Below are 13,687 nucleotides of genomic sequence, written 5' to 3' on the forward strand. Positions count from 1 at the left end.
GATGCCCTTGGATGCGGCTCAATCATTTGCCAGTGGCATTTCCATCCGCAGACATATGGCCCAGCACAGAATTGCCTGTGTAACCGAGAAGCCATGAAAATTCCCAGTGAAGCCTCAGTGCTATGCAGATTGGAAGTCACAGGATTAATTCCACTGTATTGTCCACTACCAACAGAATTTTGATTAAAAGCTATGTGTGGGCAAGCTTCATTTATAATTCCCGTTTTGCCTGACAATAGGGCACAATTATGAAAATGAAAGAGGGTCAGTTGCATCACTCTGGTGCACCGCTATCATTGCACATTTGACATTTCAATGACTTCTGACTTGGAATCTTTCAACTAAGCCAGTGCAAATCCCAATATATCCAAGTACCTATGGGAGAACTGAACCTAATTTAAACTATAGCAAGTTATATTTTAGCAATAAACCTCATATCTGATTGACTTCTGCTTTAGAATGGTTTGCCCCTATGTTATGTTATGGATAAATCACAAATCCCAATAATGAATCAATGATTTTATTATCACATATATCTAGAATTACTTAGTTAAAAGTGTTTTGTCGCCACAAACCGATGCCATTTTGAGTTACAAAATGAATAAGAAGAAATAACTGAATAGTTCATCTTCTGTTCAAATTGGGGTCTCAAGCGTACCTCCAGGACTTCTGCAAGGTGTTCTGGGCCTCAAGGAGTCCCTGCACCGGGGTACAGCACCAACATTGCTGATGCCCAGGAGACCCTAGCTCTGCTGCTGCCTTACCGGCAATGCCAAGAGTCTGTGCTCCCCACCATGAGTCCCCACCAATGTAACTGGCAAAATATGGACTGATTCTAACAAAGTGTGAATGTAAAGGACATCACAGGAAGGGTACTTCCGAATTTTCTGTGATGCACTCTCAGTGGTCATGGATTATCAATTGCTTTGTATACTAAATGGAATTGGAGTCCACCATGAAGTCATAATCACGTGGGAGGTTGGCGGGGTGGGGGGGGGGGAGGGGGAGCTGGTGGGAGTGGCCTACATGCCCTACATTTCAGATATCTGGACCTCAGTTATCCAGTTCTGGCGGAGGTCAGTACAGAGTGACTCCAAATGAATGCATGACGGACCAAGTTGTTGAGGAAGTGAATTTATCTTGGGCAGAAAGCAATCTGTTTTGATCTTTTTTTCATTCCATTCTAGCTTAGAACATAGAACATTACAGCACAGTACAGGCCCTTTGGCCCTCAATGTTGCACAACCCTGTGAAACCAATCTGAAGCCCATCTAACCTACACTATTTCATTCTCGTCCATATGTCTATCCAATGACCAGTTAAATGCCTGTAAAGTTGATGAGTCTATAACTGTTGCAGGCAGTGCATTCCATGCCCCTACTACTCTCTGCGTAAAGAAACTCCTTCTGACGTTTATCCTATATCTGTCACCCCTCAATTTGAAGCTATGCCCCCTTGTGTTAGCCATCACTATCCAAGGAAAAAGGCTTTCGCTGTCCATCGAGTTTGATGTGGTTGAAAACAACCACCTAACTATTCAAATTCAATTCTCCCACGCTTGGCGCCTAGCCTTGTATGCCTTGGCATTCCATAAAAATATCTCTTCAATGTTATGAGGATTTCAGGCTCAACCACTCTTACAGGCAGTGAGTTCGAGATTCCAATCTCCCTCTGGCTGACATACCCTCTAATACCCTCTAAACCTCCTGGCTCTCACAGCACCCGGAACCTGGGTTCGATTACAGCCTCGGGTGACTGTCTGTGTGGAGTTTGCACACTCTCCCTATGTCTGAGTGGGTTTCCTCCAGGTGCTCCAGTTTCCTCCCACACTCCAAAGATGTGCAGGTCAGGAGAATTGCCTGTGCTAAATTGCCCATAGTGTCCACGGATGTAGAGGTTGGATGCATTAGTCAGGGATAAATGTAGATTAATGGGGAATGGGCTTGGGTGAGATACTCTTCGGGGGAACGGTGTGGACTTGTTGTGCTGAAGGACCTGTTTCCACACTGTAGGGATTCTTAAATCTGTGCCCCCTCAATAATGATCCCTCCACCAAGGGGAAACGTTGCTGCCCTGCCTATGCCCCTCATAACTTTCCCTCAGAGCATCTTACGGGGAAAATCTTGAGCTTTTTAGTTGAAGTTGGCTTTGAACCAACTTCAGCTTTGTGGCAGCACGGTGGCTCAGTGGTTAGCACTGCTGCCTCACATCACCAGGGTCCCAGGTTCAATTCCAGCCAGATTGTCTGTATGGAGTTTGCACATTCCCCCTGCATCCGGGTGGGTTTCCTCCTGCATTCCAAAGATGTACAGGGCAGGTAAATTGACCACGCTTAAAAAAAAATTGCCCATAGTATTAGGTGCACTCATCAGAGGGGGGTGGATCTGGGTTGGTTGCTCTTTGGAGGGTCGGTGTCGACTTGTTGGGCTGAAGGGCCTGTTTCCACACTGTAGGGAATCTAATCTAATCAAACCATTGTCCCACGTTTTAAAAGTGCCTTACATCACGCATCATTGTATATTTCCTCATCATTTTAATGGAAACAGTTGATCCCTTTAAATAAACTGATTAAGACCACCATTAAATTAGAAGCATGCAAATATTTTAAAAATCGGTTTGCTCATGACAGTGTTAATATTGAGTTAAGAATTAAAATATCAGTGTAACAGTTTTTTTTAAATCCCACTAATTCTTGTTGAGCATCTACATTTTGATACCTGTCCTGTCTGACCTAATTCTGCAATGTTTTATGTGGCATAACAGATTTGGCCATGCAGTTAAACCAGGGAAAGTTTGAGTACAATGGATCATGTGGGTAAGTAGTATATCTCTCCTGTTAAAAGGCTAATGCAGTGTTTCTGCTGAACTTAAATATATTTAAGTATTGGCACTGAAAATTATTTTGCACACTATCTATACTTGTATTCGAACAATTCATTAAGGGTAATTAAGTGACTAAAACTTTATTCAAATACATAAATTCTTAAAATATTCTTTAGGTTTCTAAATTCAGTCACTTAGGTGCTGATTTTGGCCATTTAAGTGAAAAGAGATTTTGTCATTTTATTTTATTCACTCATGGGATGTGTGTGTTGTTGGCTGGGGCACCATTTACTGCCCATGCTTAGTTCCCATTGAGAAGATGCTAGTAAACTGCCTTCTTGACCAAGTCCATGCAGTCCATGTGCTGTAGGTTGACCCACAATGACCCTAGGGAGAGAATTCCAGGATTTTGACCCAGCAAAAGTAAAGGAACAGTGATATATTTCCAAGTCAGGATGGTGACTGGCTTGGAGGGGAACTTGCAGGTGGTGATGTTGCCGTGTATCCTTCCAATTGGAAGTGGTCAGGGATTTGGAAGGTGCTGTCTAAGCATCTTTGGTGAATTTCTGCAGTGCATCTTGTAGATAGTACACACTGCTGCTACTGAGCATTGGTAGTGGAGGGAGTGGATGCCCATGGATGTGGTGCTAATCAAGCGGGCTGCTTTGTCCTGGATGGTGTCAAGCTTCTTGAGTGTTGTTGGGGCTGCACCCATCCAGGGCAAGTCACATTCCTGATTTAGGCCTTGAAGATGGTGGACAGGCTCTGAGGAGTGAGGAGGTAGTTACTTGCTGCAGTGTTCCTAGCCTCTGACCTGATCCTATGGCCACTCTGTTTATGTGGTGAGTCCAGTTAAGTTTCTGGTTAATGATAACCCCCAGGATGTTGATTATGGAGAGATTCAGTGATGATAACACCATTGAATGTCTGGGGTTGGGGTGGTGGTGGTGGTGGGCGGTTCATTTGTCTCATATTGGAGATGGTCATCGTTGGCATTTGTGTGGCGTGAATATTACTTGGTACTTGTTAGTCCAAATCAGGATATTGTCCAGATATTTTTGCATTTGAACATGAACTGCTTCAGTATCTGAGGAGTTTCAAAAGTGCTGAACATCGTGCAATCATTGGCAAACATCCCCACTTCAGACCTTGTATTGGAGAGAAGGTGATTGATGAAGTAGTTGAAGATAGTTGGGATTAGGACACTACCCCTGAGGTATTCCTGCTGAGGTGTCCTGGAGCTGAAATGACTCCCCTCCAACAACCATAGCTAACCTCCTTTATGTCTGGAATAACTCCAACCAGTGGAGAGTTTGTCCTCAGTACCAAATTATTCCAGTTTGTGTAAGGCTCCTTATTGCCACACTCAGTTGAATGCAGCCTTGATGTTAAGGGCTGTCGCTCTCATCTCACCTTTAGAACTGAGATGAGGAGAAATTTCTTCAGCTGGAGAGTGATTAATCTCATTGCTGTAGAGGCCAAGTCATTGCGTATATTTAAGACAGAGATAAAGTTATAGAGCCATGGAGATGTACAGCACGGAAACAGACCCTTCGGTCCAACTTGTCCATGCCAACCAGATATCCCAACCCAATCTAGTCCTGCCTGCCAGCACCTGGCCCATATCCCTCCAAACCCTTCCTATTCATATACCCAATCGGATGCCTTTTAAATGTTGCAATTGTACTAGCCTCCACCACTTTCTCTGGCAACTCATTCCATTCACGTACCATCCTCTGTGTGAAAAAGTTGCCCCTTAAGTCTCTTTTATATCTTTCCCCTGTAACCCTAAACCTATGCTCTCTAGTTCTGGACTCCCTCACCCCAGGGAAGAGACTTAGTCTACTTATCCTATCTATGCCCCTCATAATTTTATAAACCTCTATAAGGTCACCCCTCAGCCTCTGACACTCAAGTAAAACAACCCCAGCCTGTTCAACCTCTCCCCATAGCTCAAATCCTCCAATCCTGGCAACATCCTTATAAATCTTTACTGAACCCTTTCAAGTTTTACAACATCTTTCCAATAGGAAGGAGACCAGAATTGCATGCAACAGTGGTCTAAACAATGTCCTGTACAGCGGCAACATGACCTCCCAACTCCTGTACTCAATACTCTGACCAATAAAGGAAAGCATACCAAACGCCGTCTTCACTATCCTATCTACCTGAGACTCCACTTTCAAGGAGCTATGAACCTGTGCTCCAAGGTCTCTTTGTTCACCAACATTCCCTAGGACCTTACCATTAAGTGTATAAGTCCTGCTAAGATTTGCTTTCCCAAAATGCAGCACCTCGCAGTTATTAAACTCCATTTGCCACTTCTCAGCCCATTGGCCCATCTGATCAAGATCCTGTTGTAATTTGAGGTAATCTTCTTCGCTGTCCACTACACCTCCAATTTTAGAGTCATCTGCAAACTTACTAACTATTCCTCTTGTGCTCACATCCAAATCATTTATATAAATGATGAAAAGTAGTGGACTCAGCACAGATAGATAGGTTCTTGATTAGAAAAGAGATCAAGGGTTATGATGAGAAGAATGGAGTTGAGGAACATATCGGCCATTATAGAATGGTGGAGCAGACTTGATGCGCTGAATGACCTAATTCTGCTCCAACATCATAGCGTCTAAGCTACTAAGGATCACTGTGCGATCTCTCAATTGGTGATCAGATGTACCAAGGCTGTTACCAATGCCAAAGCGCACTGCTTTGACTCGTTTCCCCAAAGTGAAGTCAGTGCTGCAGCCCCGGCTGGCACTCCCAATTGTAGGCTTGTTAGACTGTGCACACATCATGTTCAGAAGGCTATATCATAACACAACTCAGTCCATCAGGTTCCACTCTATCAATGTGTACGTCATCGGTGATCATCAGTACTACATCTTACAGATCTGTGTCAGGTACCCTGGGATACATTATGACGCCTATATCCTTGAGAATTCTCATGTTCCAGCTGACTTTGAGGATCCAGATGCCAATAGTTACTGGGGGACAAGAACCAACATCTGTGACTGAGGCCAATACACCCATAATGGAGGCTGAGTATAGACACAAGGTAGACCATTTATTTAGCAGACGATAATCCTGGTGAAGGTGAAAATGGATCAGTCTGGGTCAGGCCCAGTAGACAGGACACTATCCCACATAATCCTGGCACAACGTCCTCTGTTCAAACGGAGCAGGCAAAGATGGGAGATGGCGGAGGCTGGTGAGCTAGGGGAGCAGGCAGACAAAACGTCACCTTCAGTGTGAAAGAGTGCAGCAGCATGGAGCTCAGCAAGCCAGGTAGGAATTAACTGATTTCCAATCGCAGTCCATGAGAGTTACCCGTTGACTGTGAAATTGTTGGTGCACAACAAGCAAGCATTTTATTCCCAAGAGTCAATCATGGCTTATTTATGTTTATTGTCCATTAGCTTTGGCTATTGCTGAATAAAACTGGCTGTGTTGAAGTATTTGAAAACCCTTCCATATGCGATGGTCCCATACTGAACAATGAAAAGATGTTGGGATAGAGTGGGCAATGGGGGAAAAGCAGCAGTGGCTCAGGCTGGGTTGAACGATGGGCTGTGGGCAGGTATGCTTTCTGGCTTGGTAGATGTTGGGATAAATGTATGAATTTACAGATGTATGTGCAATGAAATGTCAGCCATGTCACCTTTGAAAAGTGTTAGTCTGTGATTGCTGTCCCACTTATGTCAGACTGCCACTTCTGGTGTTCCCAGGTAGTGCCAGGGGTTCTAGGAGGTGTGTGTGTGTGTGTGTGTGTGTGTGTGTGTGTGTGTGTGTGTGTGTGTGTGTGTGTGTGTGTGTGTGTGTGTGTGTGTGTGTGTGTGAAGAGCATAAGAGTGTGGTGCATAGTTAATGGGGTGAGCTTGAAATAATAGCACAAGAAAATATATTCAGCCTCCTGTTTATCGAACCCTCCATGAAAGGTGGCAAAGGTCAGGGAAAGGCTAACGGAGACCTGAGATCAAAGGTGTCATTGTCTTTTGTTCAAAGGGGTGGTAATCATTTCAGAGAATACGAGGATGAGATGTTGAACTGCTGCCAATGGCAGAACAAAGATGAGCACTGATGGAAAGCAAATCGTGAAAAACAGGATACAGACAATTGGGGCATCGGAGAACAATACCAAAATGGCAGGCACAGTTCATGGCCTGTTGTTATTGAACTAAGTGTTGAGTGCCAAGGCTGTGAAGTGCCCGAATGGAAAATGATGTGCCTTTCTGCAGCTTGCATTGAGCTTCAGGCTGAGGACAGAAATGTGGGCCTGAGAGCAAGATGGTTTTTGTTTCTGAAGTAGCAAGTGACAGAAAGGTCAGAGTTCTGCTTGCAGATTGGCAAAGCAGTCACTCAGTCTGCATTTGGTCTCCCACTGTGAGCAGGGATACAGTAGACCAGATTAAAAGAAGTACAGTGTGAATTTTAACTTCACCTGGAAGGAGAGTTTGGCTGAGGACAGAGGAGGTAAAAACAAAAGCAAGTGTCATCCCTTCAGCAATCACGTGGGAAGTTGCAGTTTTGAACGGGAGATGTGGGGTGGATGCGGTGTTGAAGATGTTGGAGGAATGGGCCAGTGTATCACGGAGGGAGTGGCCTCTTTCAGAATGCTCACAGGGGAGAAGAGGGCAAGACATGATCGGTGGTGGCTTGACGCTGGGGATGAGGAAAATGGCAGAGAATGGTCCTGCGAATGTTGGGTGGAATTGAGGACAAAGAAAACCCCATCATTGTTCTGGGACGGAGCGGAAGGGTTGAGGATGAAATTGCAGGAAGTGGGTCCAACCCAAGAAATTAAGTCTGGTTGAATGAGGTACAACTGAACCTTTAATGACTCACTAATCACAGTTACTGATAAACAACCCTTTGGGCCTGGAAAAATAATTTATGGATTATCAAAAATTCCAGAAGATTTTAGTATAAGTTTTTTTTCTTGAACAGGTTTATGCTACTTTAACTACCACCTTATGTCCCAAACTTTATTTAATCCTCTGTAAAACCTATAGTTAGTGGATGATAATGCATTCTCAGTGCAACTGACTGGAGATCCCCTCAACTTGGCCTCAGAATCAAACCAGAGTTGGGAATGGTGAAAAGCTACACCAGGGAGATGACTCGATCTGTATGGGTGGCTTTCTTCAAGGTCAGAGGTAATTGCCGCCTCTTTCCCTGCTGACTGCAAAATCCAAGCACTTATGACAAAATCGAGATGGACTGGCAGAAGTGCCCTCTCCCAGCTCCGGCAATGCTGGATCTCCACTCATTATAAATGCAGACTTATTTGCTACCTTCAAGGGAAGCTGGTGTGATGGGTGCATCTTGGTACAATAGAGGATGTTGAGTGAAAGCTAGCGAGCTATTAAGGGATAAAGCCAAAAGGACAACAAGGCTGGCAACATGTAAATTAAATTTCAACAAGGATGCATGAACTAATTGCCTGGAGGCAACGTTCATTCAATGTCAGAGCAATTATTCACACGCGTCGCTGCCTGACAATTGTCACTCCTTCAAACTCAGCCAGGATCATTGCCAAGTTAGGCTTTTGGCTGCAGCTCTCGGGACTATTCAGTTTAATTGAAAACTGACGCTGGAGCTGTGCTCTGAAACCAGGAATGAGTTTGAGTTGTGGAAGCAGGGGACAATGTAACAACTGTGGGCTGTGAGAAGGATTGAGTACAGCAGAGAGGAGTTAGGCGTTACCTCAACTCAAGCAATTTGAAAATCACACAACACCAGGTTATAGTCCAACAGGTTTAATGGGAAGCACACTAGCTTTCGGAGCGACGCTCCTTCATCAGGCAATAGTCATTTGAAGCAATTTGAAGATTCGAGAGGCAGCAATTATTCATGAAACTAATACGTAACATGTTCTGTAAGCTCATCTGATGATCTGTAAGGCAGATCAATGAGCCATGCAAAGTCTCATCGTAATAAGTATTCATTCAGTCCGCCACAAAGATTGAAAAAATGCGCATTTAAAAACATGCATATCTTGTCCAGAGTATGATTATAACATGCCTGATTTACATTATTGAACGAATGTATGTAAATTGTTGTAAATCTGACAACACTCAGCTCCACCTCACCGTCAACTCTCTCAACTCCTCTGCTGTTGCGAGATTAACACACAGTTTATCCGATGTCCAGTATTGGATGACAGAAATTTCCACCAATAAAATATCAGGAAGACCGTAGCCATTGTTTTCAATCCCTGCTGTAAATTCCGTTCCCTAGTTACCAACTCCATCCTTCTCCCTGGCAACAGTCTGAGATGAAGCCAATGTGTTCTCAAGCTCAGGATATCATTTGATTCTGACATAAACATCAAACCTCATACTCACGCCTTACTTAAAGGCATGGATTTTCACCTCCTCGACATTGCCTGACATCACCGCTACTTCATTGTTCTCAATTTGACTATCAGGGTGCACTCCTGGCTCGTCCCACATTCTCTACCCTCATGAGCTTGAAAACAGCTAAAATTGACCGTGTCTTAATTTGCACCAAGTCCCATTTTCCTTCCAAACACCTCCTGCGCTTGCTGACTCACATTGGCTCCTGGTGAAACAACGTGTTGATTCTACATTCATATTTTCAATGCTTCTTGCCCTTCCCCATGTCTGTAATCTCCTGCACATCCCTCCTTCAAGATATTTGCACCCCTCAAATTTTGGCTTCTTGACCATTCCCAATTTTAATCGTTCCATTATTGGTGACCATGCCTTGAACCTTTAGGGACCTAAGTCCTGACACTCCATCCCCACACACTTCTGCCTCGCTACCTTGCTTTTCTTCTTTAAGACATTCCTTAAATCCCACCACTTTGCCAAGCTCTGATCATCTGATCCAAACTTTCCTTAAATAGTTCAAGGCCATGTTTTGTTTTCTAATACTCTTGAGAAGCATCTTGTGGCATCATATTTAGGCTCCTGTGTGAATCAACTCCTACATTAACTTGTTCAAATGGATTGAGGATGACACCCCTGAACCTAGGGTGATGTCACAAATTCATTGTTTTATTTTGGATACTTCCAAACACTTTGGAAAGTTGTCTGTAGCTTGGTGATTCAGGCGGAGGGGACTTGCTCATGTCCATAAGACACAGGAGCAGAAATTAGGCCATTCGGCCCATCGGGTCTGCTCCACCATTCAGTCATGACTGATAAGTTTCTCAACCCCATTCTCCCACTTTCTGCCCGTAACCCTTAACAATCAAGAACCTATCTATCTCAGTCTTAAATGTACTCACTGACCTGGCTTCCACAGCCCTCTGTGCCAATGAATTTCATAGATTCACCACTCTCTTTGACTGAAGATGTTCTTCCATATCTCTGTTCTAAAGGATTTTCCCTTTATTCAAAGGTAAATAGACTTGGTGGACACAATTTCCTTTGCACTTCCTACCTTGTGCACATTCCTGTCATTAGACATCAAAGTCAAGCCAGGCTCACATTAGATTTCTAATCAGTACACATCTAAAGTTCGCTGACAACTTGCTCACATTTGTTGTTTTGGCTTTCAATATTTTTAAGGCCATAAGACGATAAAAGTTACACACAGGAGTAGCCAGTTCCATCCTTTGAACCTGCTCCACCATTCAACAGGATCATGGCTAATCCAACATTCCTCATGTCCACTTTTTCACAACCCTTGATTTCCTTAACTCATCAAACATCAGTCTTATACACAGGACTCTGCCCCCACAGCTCTCAGCAGCAAGGAGTTCCAAAAATTCACAACCCTCTGAGAGAAAAAAAAATCCTCCTTGTCTCAGTCTTAAACTGGTGTCCTTTTATTCTGAGTCTATACCCCCTGATCTCAGACTCTCCCATGAGAGCATTTACCCAGTCAAGCCCCCTAAAAATCCTGTATGTTTCAATGAGAGCACCTCTCATACTTATAAAATCCAGTGGGCAGAGTCTCAACCTGTTTAACCTTTGCACATAAGACAATCCCTCCAGGGATATCAGGGATCATCCTAGTGAACCTTTTCTGAACTCTACCAGCGAGTCATAGAGCCATTCAGCATGAAACAGACCTTTTGGTACATCTAGTCTACACTGACCATGTTCCCAAACTAAACTAGTCCCATCTGCCTGCGTTTGGCCCATATCCTTCCAAACCTTTTCTATTCCTGTGCTTATCCAAAAGTCATTAAAAGATTGTCACTGTACCTGCATTCCTCTGGCAATTCACCCCACACACGAACCATTCTCTGTGTAAAACATTTGCCCCTAATGCCCTTTATAAATCTTTCTTCTCTCACTTTAAAAATATGCCCCATGGTTTTGAATTCACCCAACTTAGACAAAAGACCATTGCTATTTACATTATCTATACCCTTCATGATTTTATAAACCTCTATAAGGTCACCCTTCAACCTTCTAAGCTCAAGTGAAAAAAAGTCCCTATAGCTCAAACTTTCCAGTCCTGGCACCATCTTGATTGATCTTTTCTGAACTGTTCTGAATTTCCCCACCTTAGAGAAAATAACTTTGCTATTCACCTTATGATTTTATAAACCTTGCGCAGATTGTTTCTAATGATAGTTATCCATAGATTTGTCAGAAACTGTTAAGTTTTTGAGATGATTATGCTCTGTGTTAGAAATTTACATAATTTGCACCGTAATGCTAATTTCTTTGGAATTCCTTTTATCCCTTGTTAGGTTCCTACTTAAGCCTGACTTCATGCGTCGCCCTGATCGGACCTTTGACCCATTCTCTGAGACTCCAGTGGATGGGGTTATTGCAGCAACCTGTTCTGTCCAGGTAAGAAGAAAAATAAAGGAACTTTATTTCACATCCAATTAGATCCTCATTGTATCTAAAAGCAGTTCAGAGTCATGGTCACCAGCTTGTGCAGTTTTGTAGACATCATGTCAAAAATAGTGTATTATCCACAGCGAAGTCCCACAAAGAGAGGAAAGACCTCCTGTTCATAGCTTCGTTATTATTTTGATAGCACTATTTGTCTCTCAGTCTCTATGACAGAGTGGTTTATTTGTTTATGAAAGTTAATTTCAGGAAATCAGAGGAAATGTCTTACATTGTCCACCTGTCATTCACTGCAACACCATTGTGTTTCATGAGATGGACAAAATTATGATCAGCATTGACACACACACACACCCCTGCCCCCATTCTTTTAAGGCACCTATAATCTACCAAGAAAATGTGACAACCGTTAACCGTTCTGAAAACCTGCTGCTAGAATATTCATACGGCCTATATCGAATCATGGACTGTGTAAGGTTCCACAAGCAAAGCTGCCTCTCTTCAACCTTGGGACTTCACTGTTTTGAAGCATAAAACTCTCAAACTAAGGGGTCTTAACAAAGTACAAACAACCAGTATTTATGAGCCAAGTGGAATTTACTATCCAAGATATGATATATTTAACAAAAAGCAATAAGATCAGCAGAGAATCTTTTGTGTCTCAAGGTTCTCTTGATTACTGCCAGGACAAACAATGCCTTTTTTTTCCCGTTTCCATCTCAAAATTGTCATTACATTGAGCCGTGTTACAGAGTTACACCACCAAAGTGATAGTGTAACTATGTCAATGAAGGCACTTGAGTTTTCAACTCCTGTCCCTAGTCCTGACTGTCCATTGGGAAGTAGTCTGTACATGTTATAAGCAGCCTGTTCAGAGATGTTATTACACACCTCTGGAGAAGGTGGGACTTGAACCTGAGCCTCAAAGGTCGGGACACTACCACTAAACCACACGTGCTCACAAGGGATAGCACAGACTAACCATTTTTACTGGCTGCATGTAAAGATTATCAGCACTCCACCCCTGTAACTAGACTCTGTAAACTGAGATATTTGTCCATCCTCTAATTCCTTTTGGTCCCAGAAATTGCATTCCACTATTAACAAATGATACCATACTTTTAGATGCGGATTGTGGTTAAACAAGCAATGTTACAATAATACAATTATCAATAAGACAAACCATTGTGAACAATTCATATCAAACATGTTAAAGTATTCCCATGAATACCGAGACAGTTCACAAACAGTATTGGTCATTTGTTCCCAGTATGATTTCTGCAAAGAATGTCTTTTTCAATATGGCTGTTTTGTCCCTTAGATATGGTTAATAGATCAAGGCAGTTATTAAGCCTCCTTTAAATTCAAAGATGATAGTTCTAGATCCAGTTGGCAGGATGGTTGGTATAAATCAGATTGGCGCCAACAAAATGGGGTCTATCCCCATTCGAGATGAAGTGGATTTGGAATCCTCCTTTTGTCCTAAGCATGGTGGAGGCCATTAGTCGAATTTGCTTTGGACAGAGAACTCAAGCAGAAGAAGATTGCCTCTAACTTAAGATGCTCTCACAGTAGATGCCTTTTTAATACTACTGATTAGAATAGGAAAACTGAGGAATTGACGTTCTCACTCTACAGAACTTCAATCAAGTTCCCAATCTCTTTGTGCCCCACCAAAATACTACAGGCAGCTATCCAGTGTTGCTTTTCATGAATGATCTCTTGACCTTTGATGTTTGAACTTCAAGAATTCACATGGTAAATCCTTTCTAACCCAGAAGGTATCCAAACTTCCCATTTTCCAATTTTATAATGCATAAATATATGTGTTCCCAGCACAGTTAAAATATTGATCAAAGAACTATTGGATTGTTGTAAAAATTCATCTGGTATACAGATATCTTTTAGGGAAGGAAATTTGCCATCCTGTCTTATTCTGGCCTACCTGTGACTCCAGACCCATAGCTAACATAGTTAACCAGTTACAACCCTCTGAAATAGTCTAGCAAGCCATTATGTTGTATCAGATAACCACTATGAGAGACATTCATGCATAATAGTTCCAGAAGGTAACTCAA

The 13,687-nt window shown here is 42.8% G+C and overlaps 1 protein-coding gene across 10 annotated transcripts in view; it reads left to right on the plus strand.

Annotated features, from left to right (window-relative positions):
- Positions 1 to 13,687, plus strand: part of LOC132819886 (1-phosphatidylinositol 4,5-bisphosphate phosphodiesterase beta-4) — a 532,815-nt gene that overhangs the window by 403,826 nt on the left and 115,302 nt on the right. For all 10 annotated transcript variants that reach the window (XM_060831826.1, XM_060831835.1, XM_060831830.1 and 7 more), the window contains 2 exons: positions 2,764 to 2,815; positions 11,501 to 11,603. In XM_060831826.1, coding sequence (XP_060687809.1) covers positions 2,764 to 2,815; positions 11,501 to 11,603 — 155 coding nt within the window. The remainder of the gene's footprint in view (positions 1 to 2,763; positions 2,816 to 11,500; positions 11,604 to 13,687) is intronic.

Source organism: Hemiscyllium ocellatum, chromosome 10 (genome assembly GCF_020745735.1).
Source record: "Hemiscyllium ocellatum isolate sHemOce1 chromosome 10, sHemOce1.pat.X.cur, whole genome shotgun sequence".
NCBI lineage: Eukaryota > Metazoa > Chordata > Chondrichthyes > Orectolobiformes > Hemiscylliidae > Hemiscyllium > Hemiscyllium ocellatum.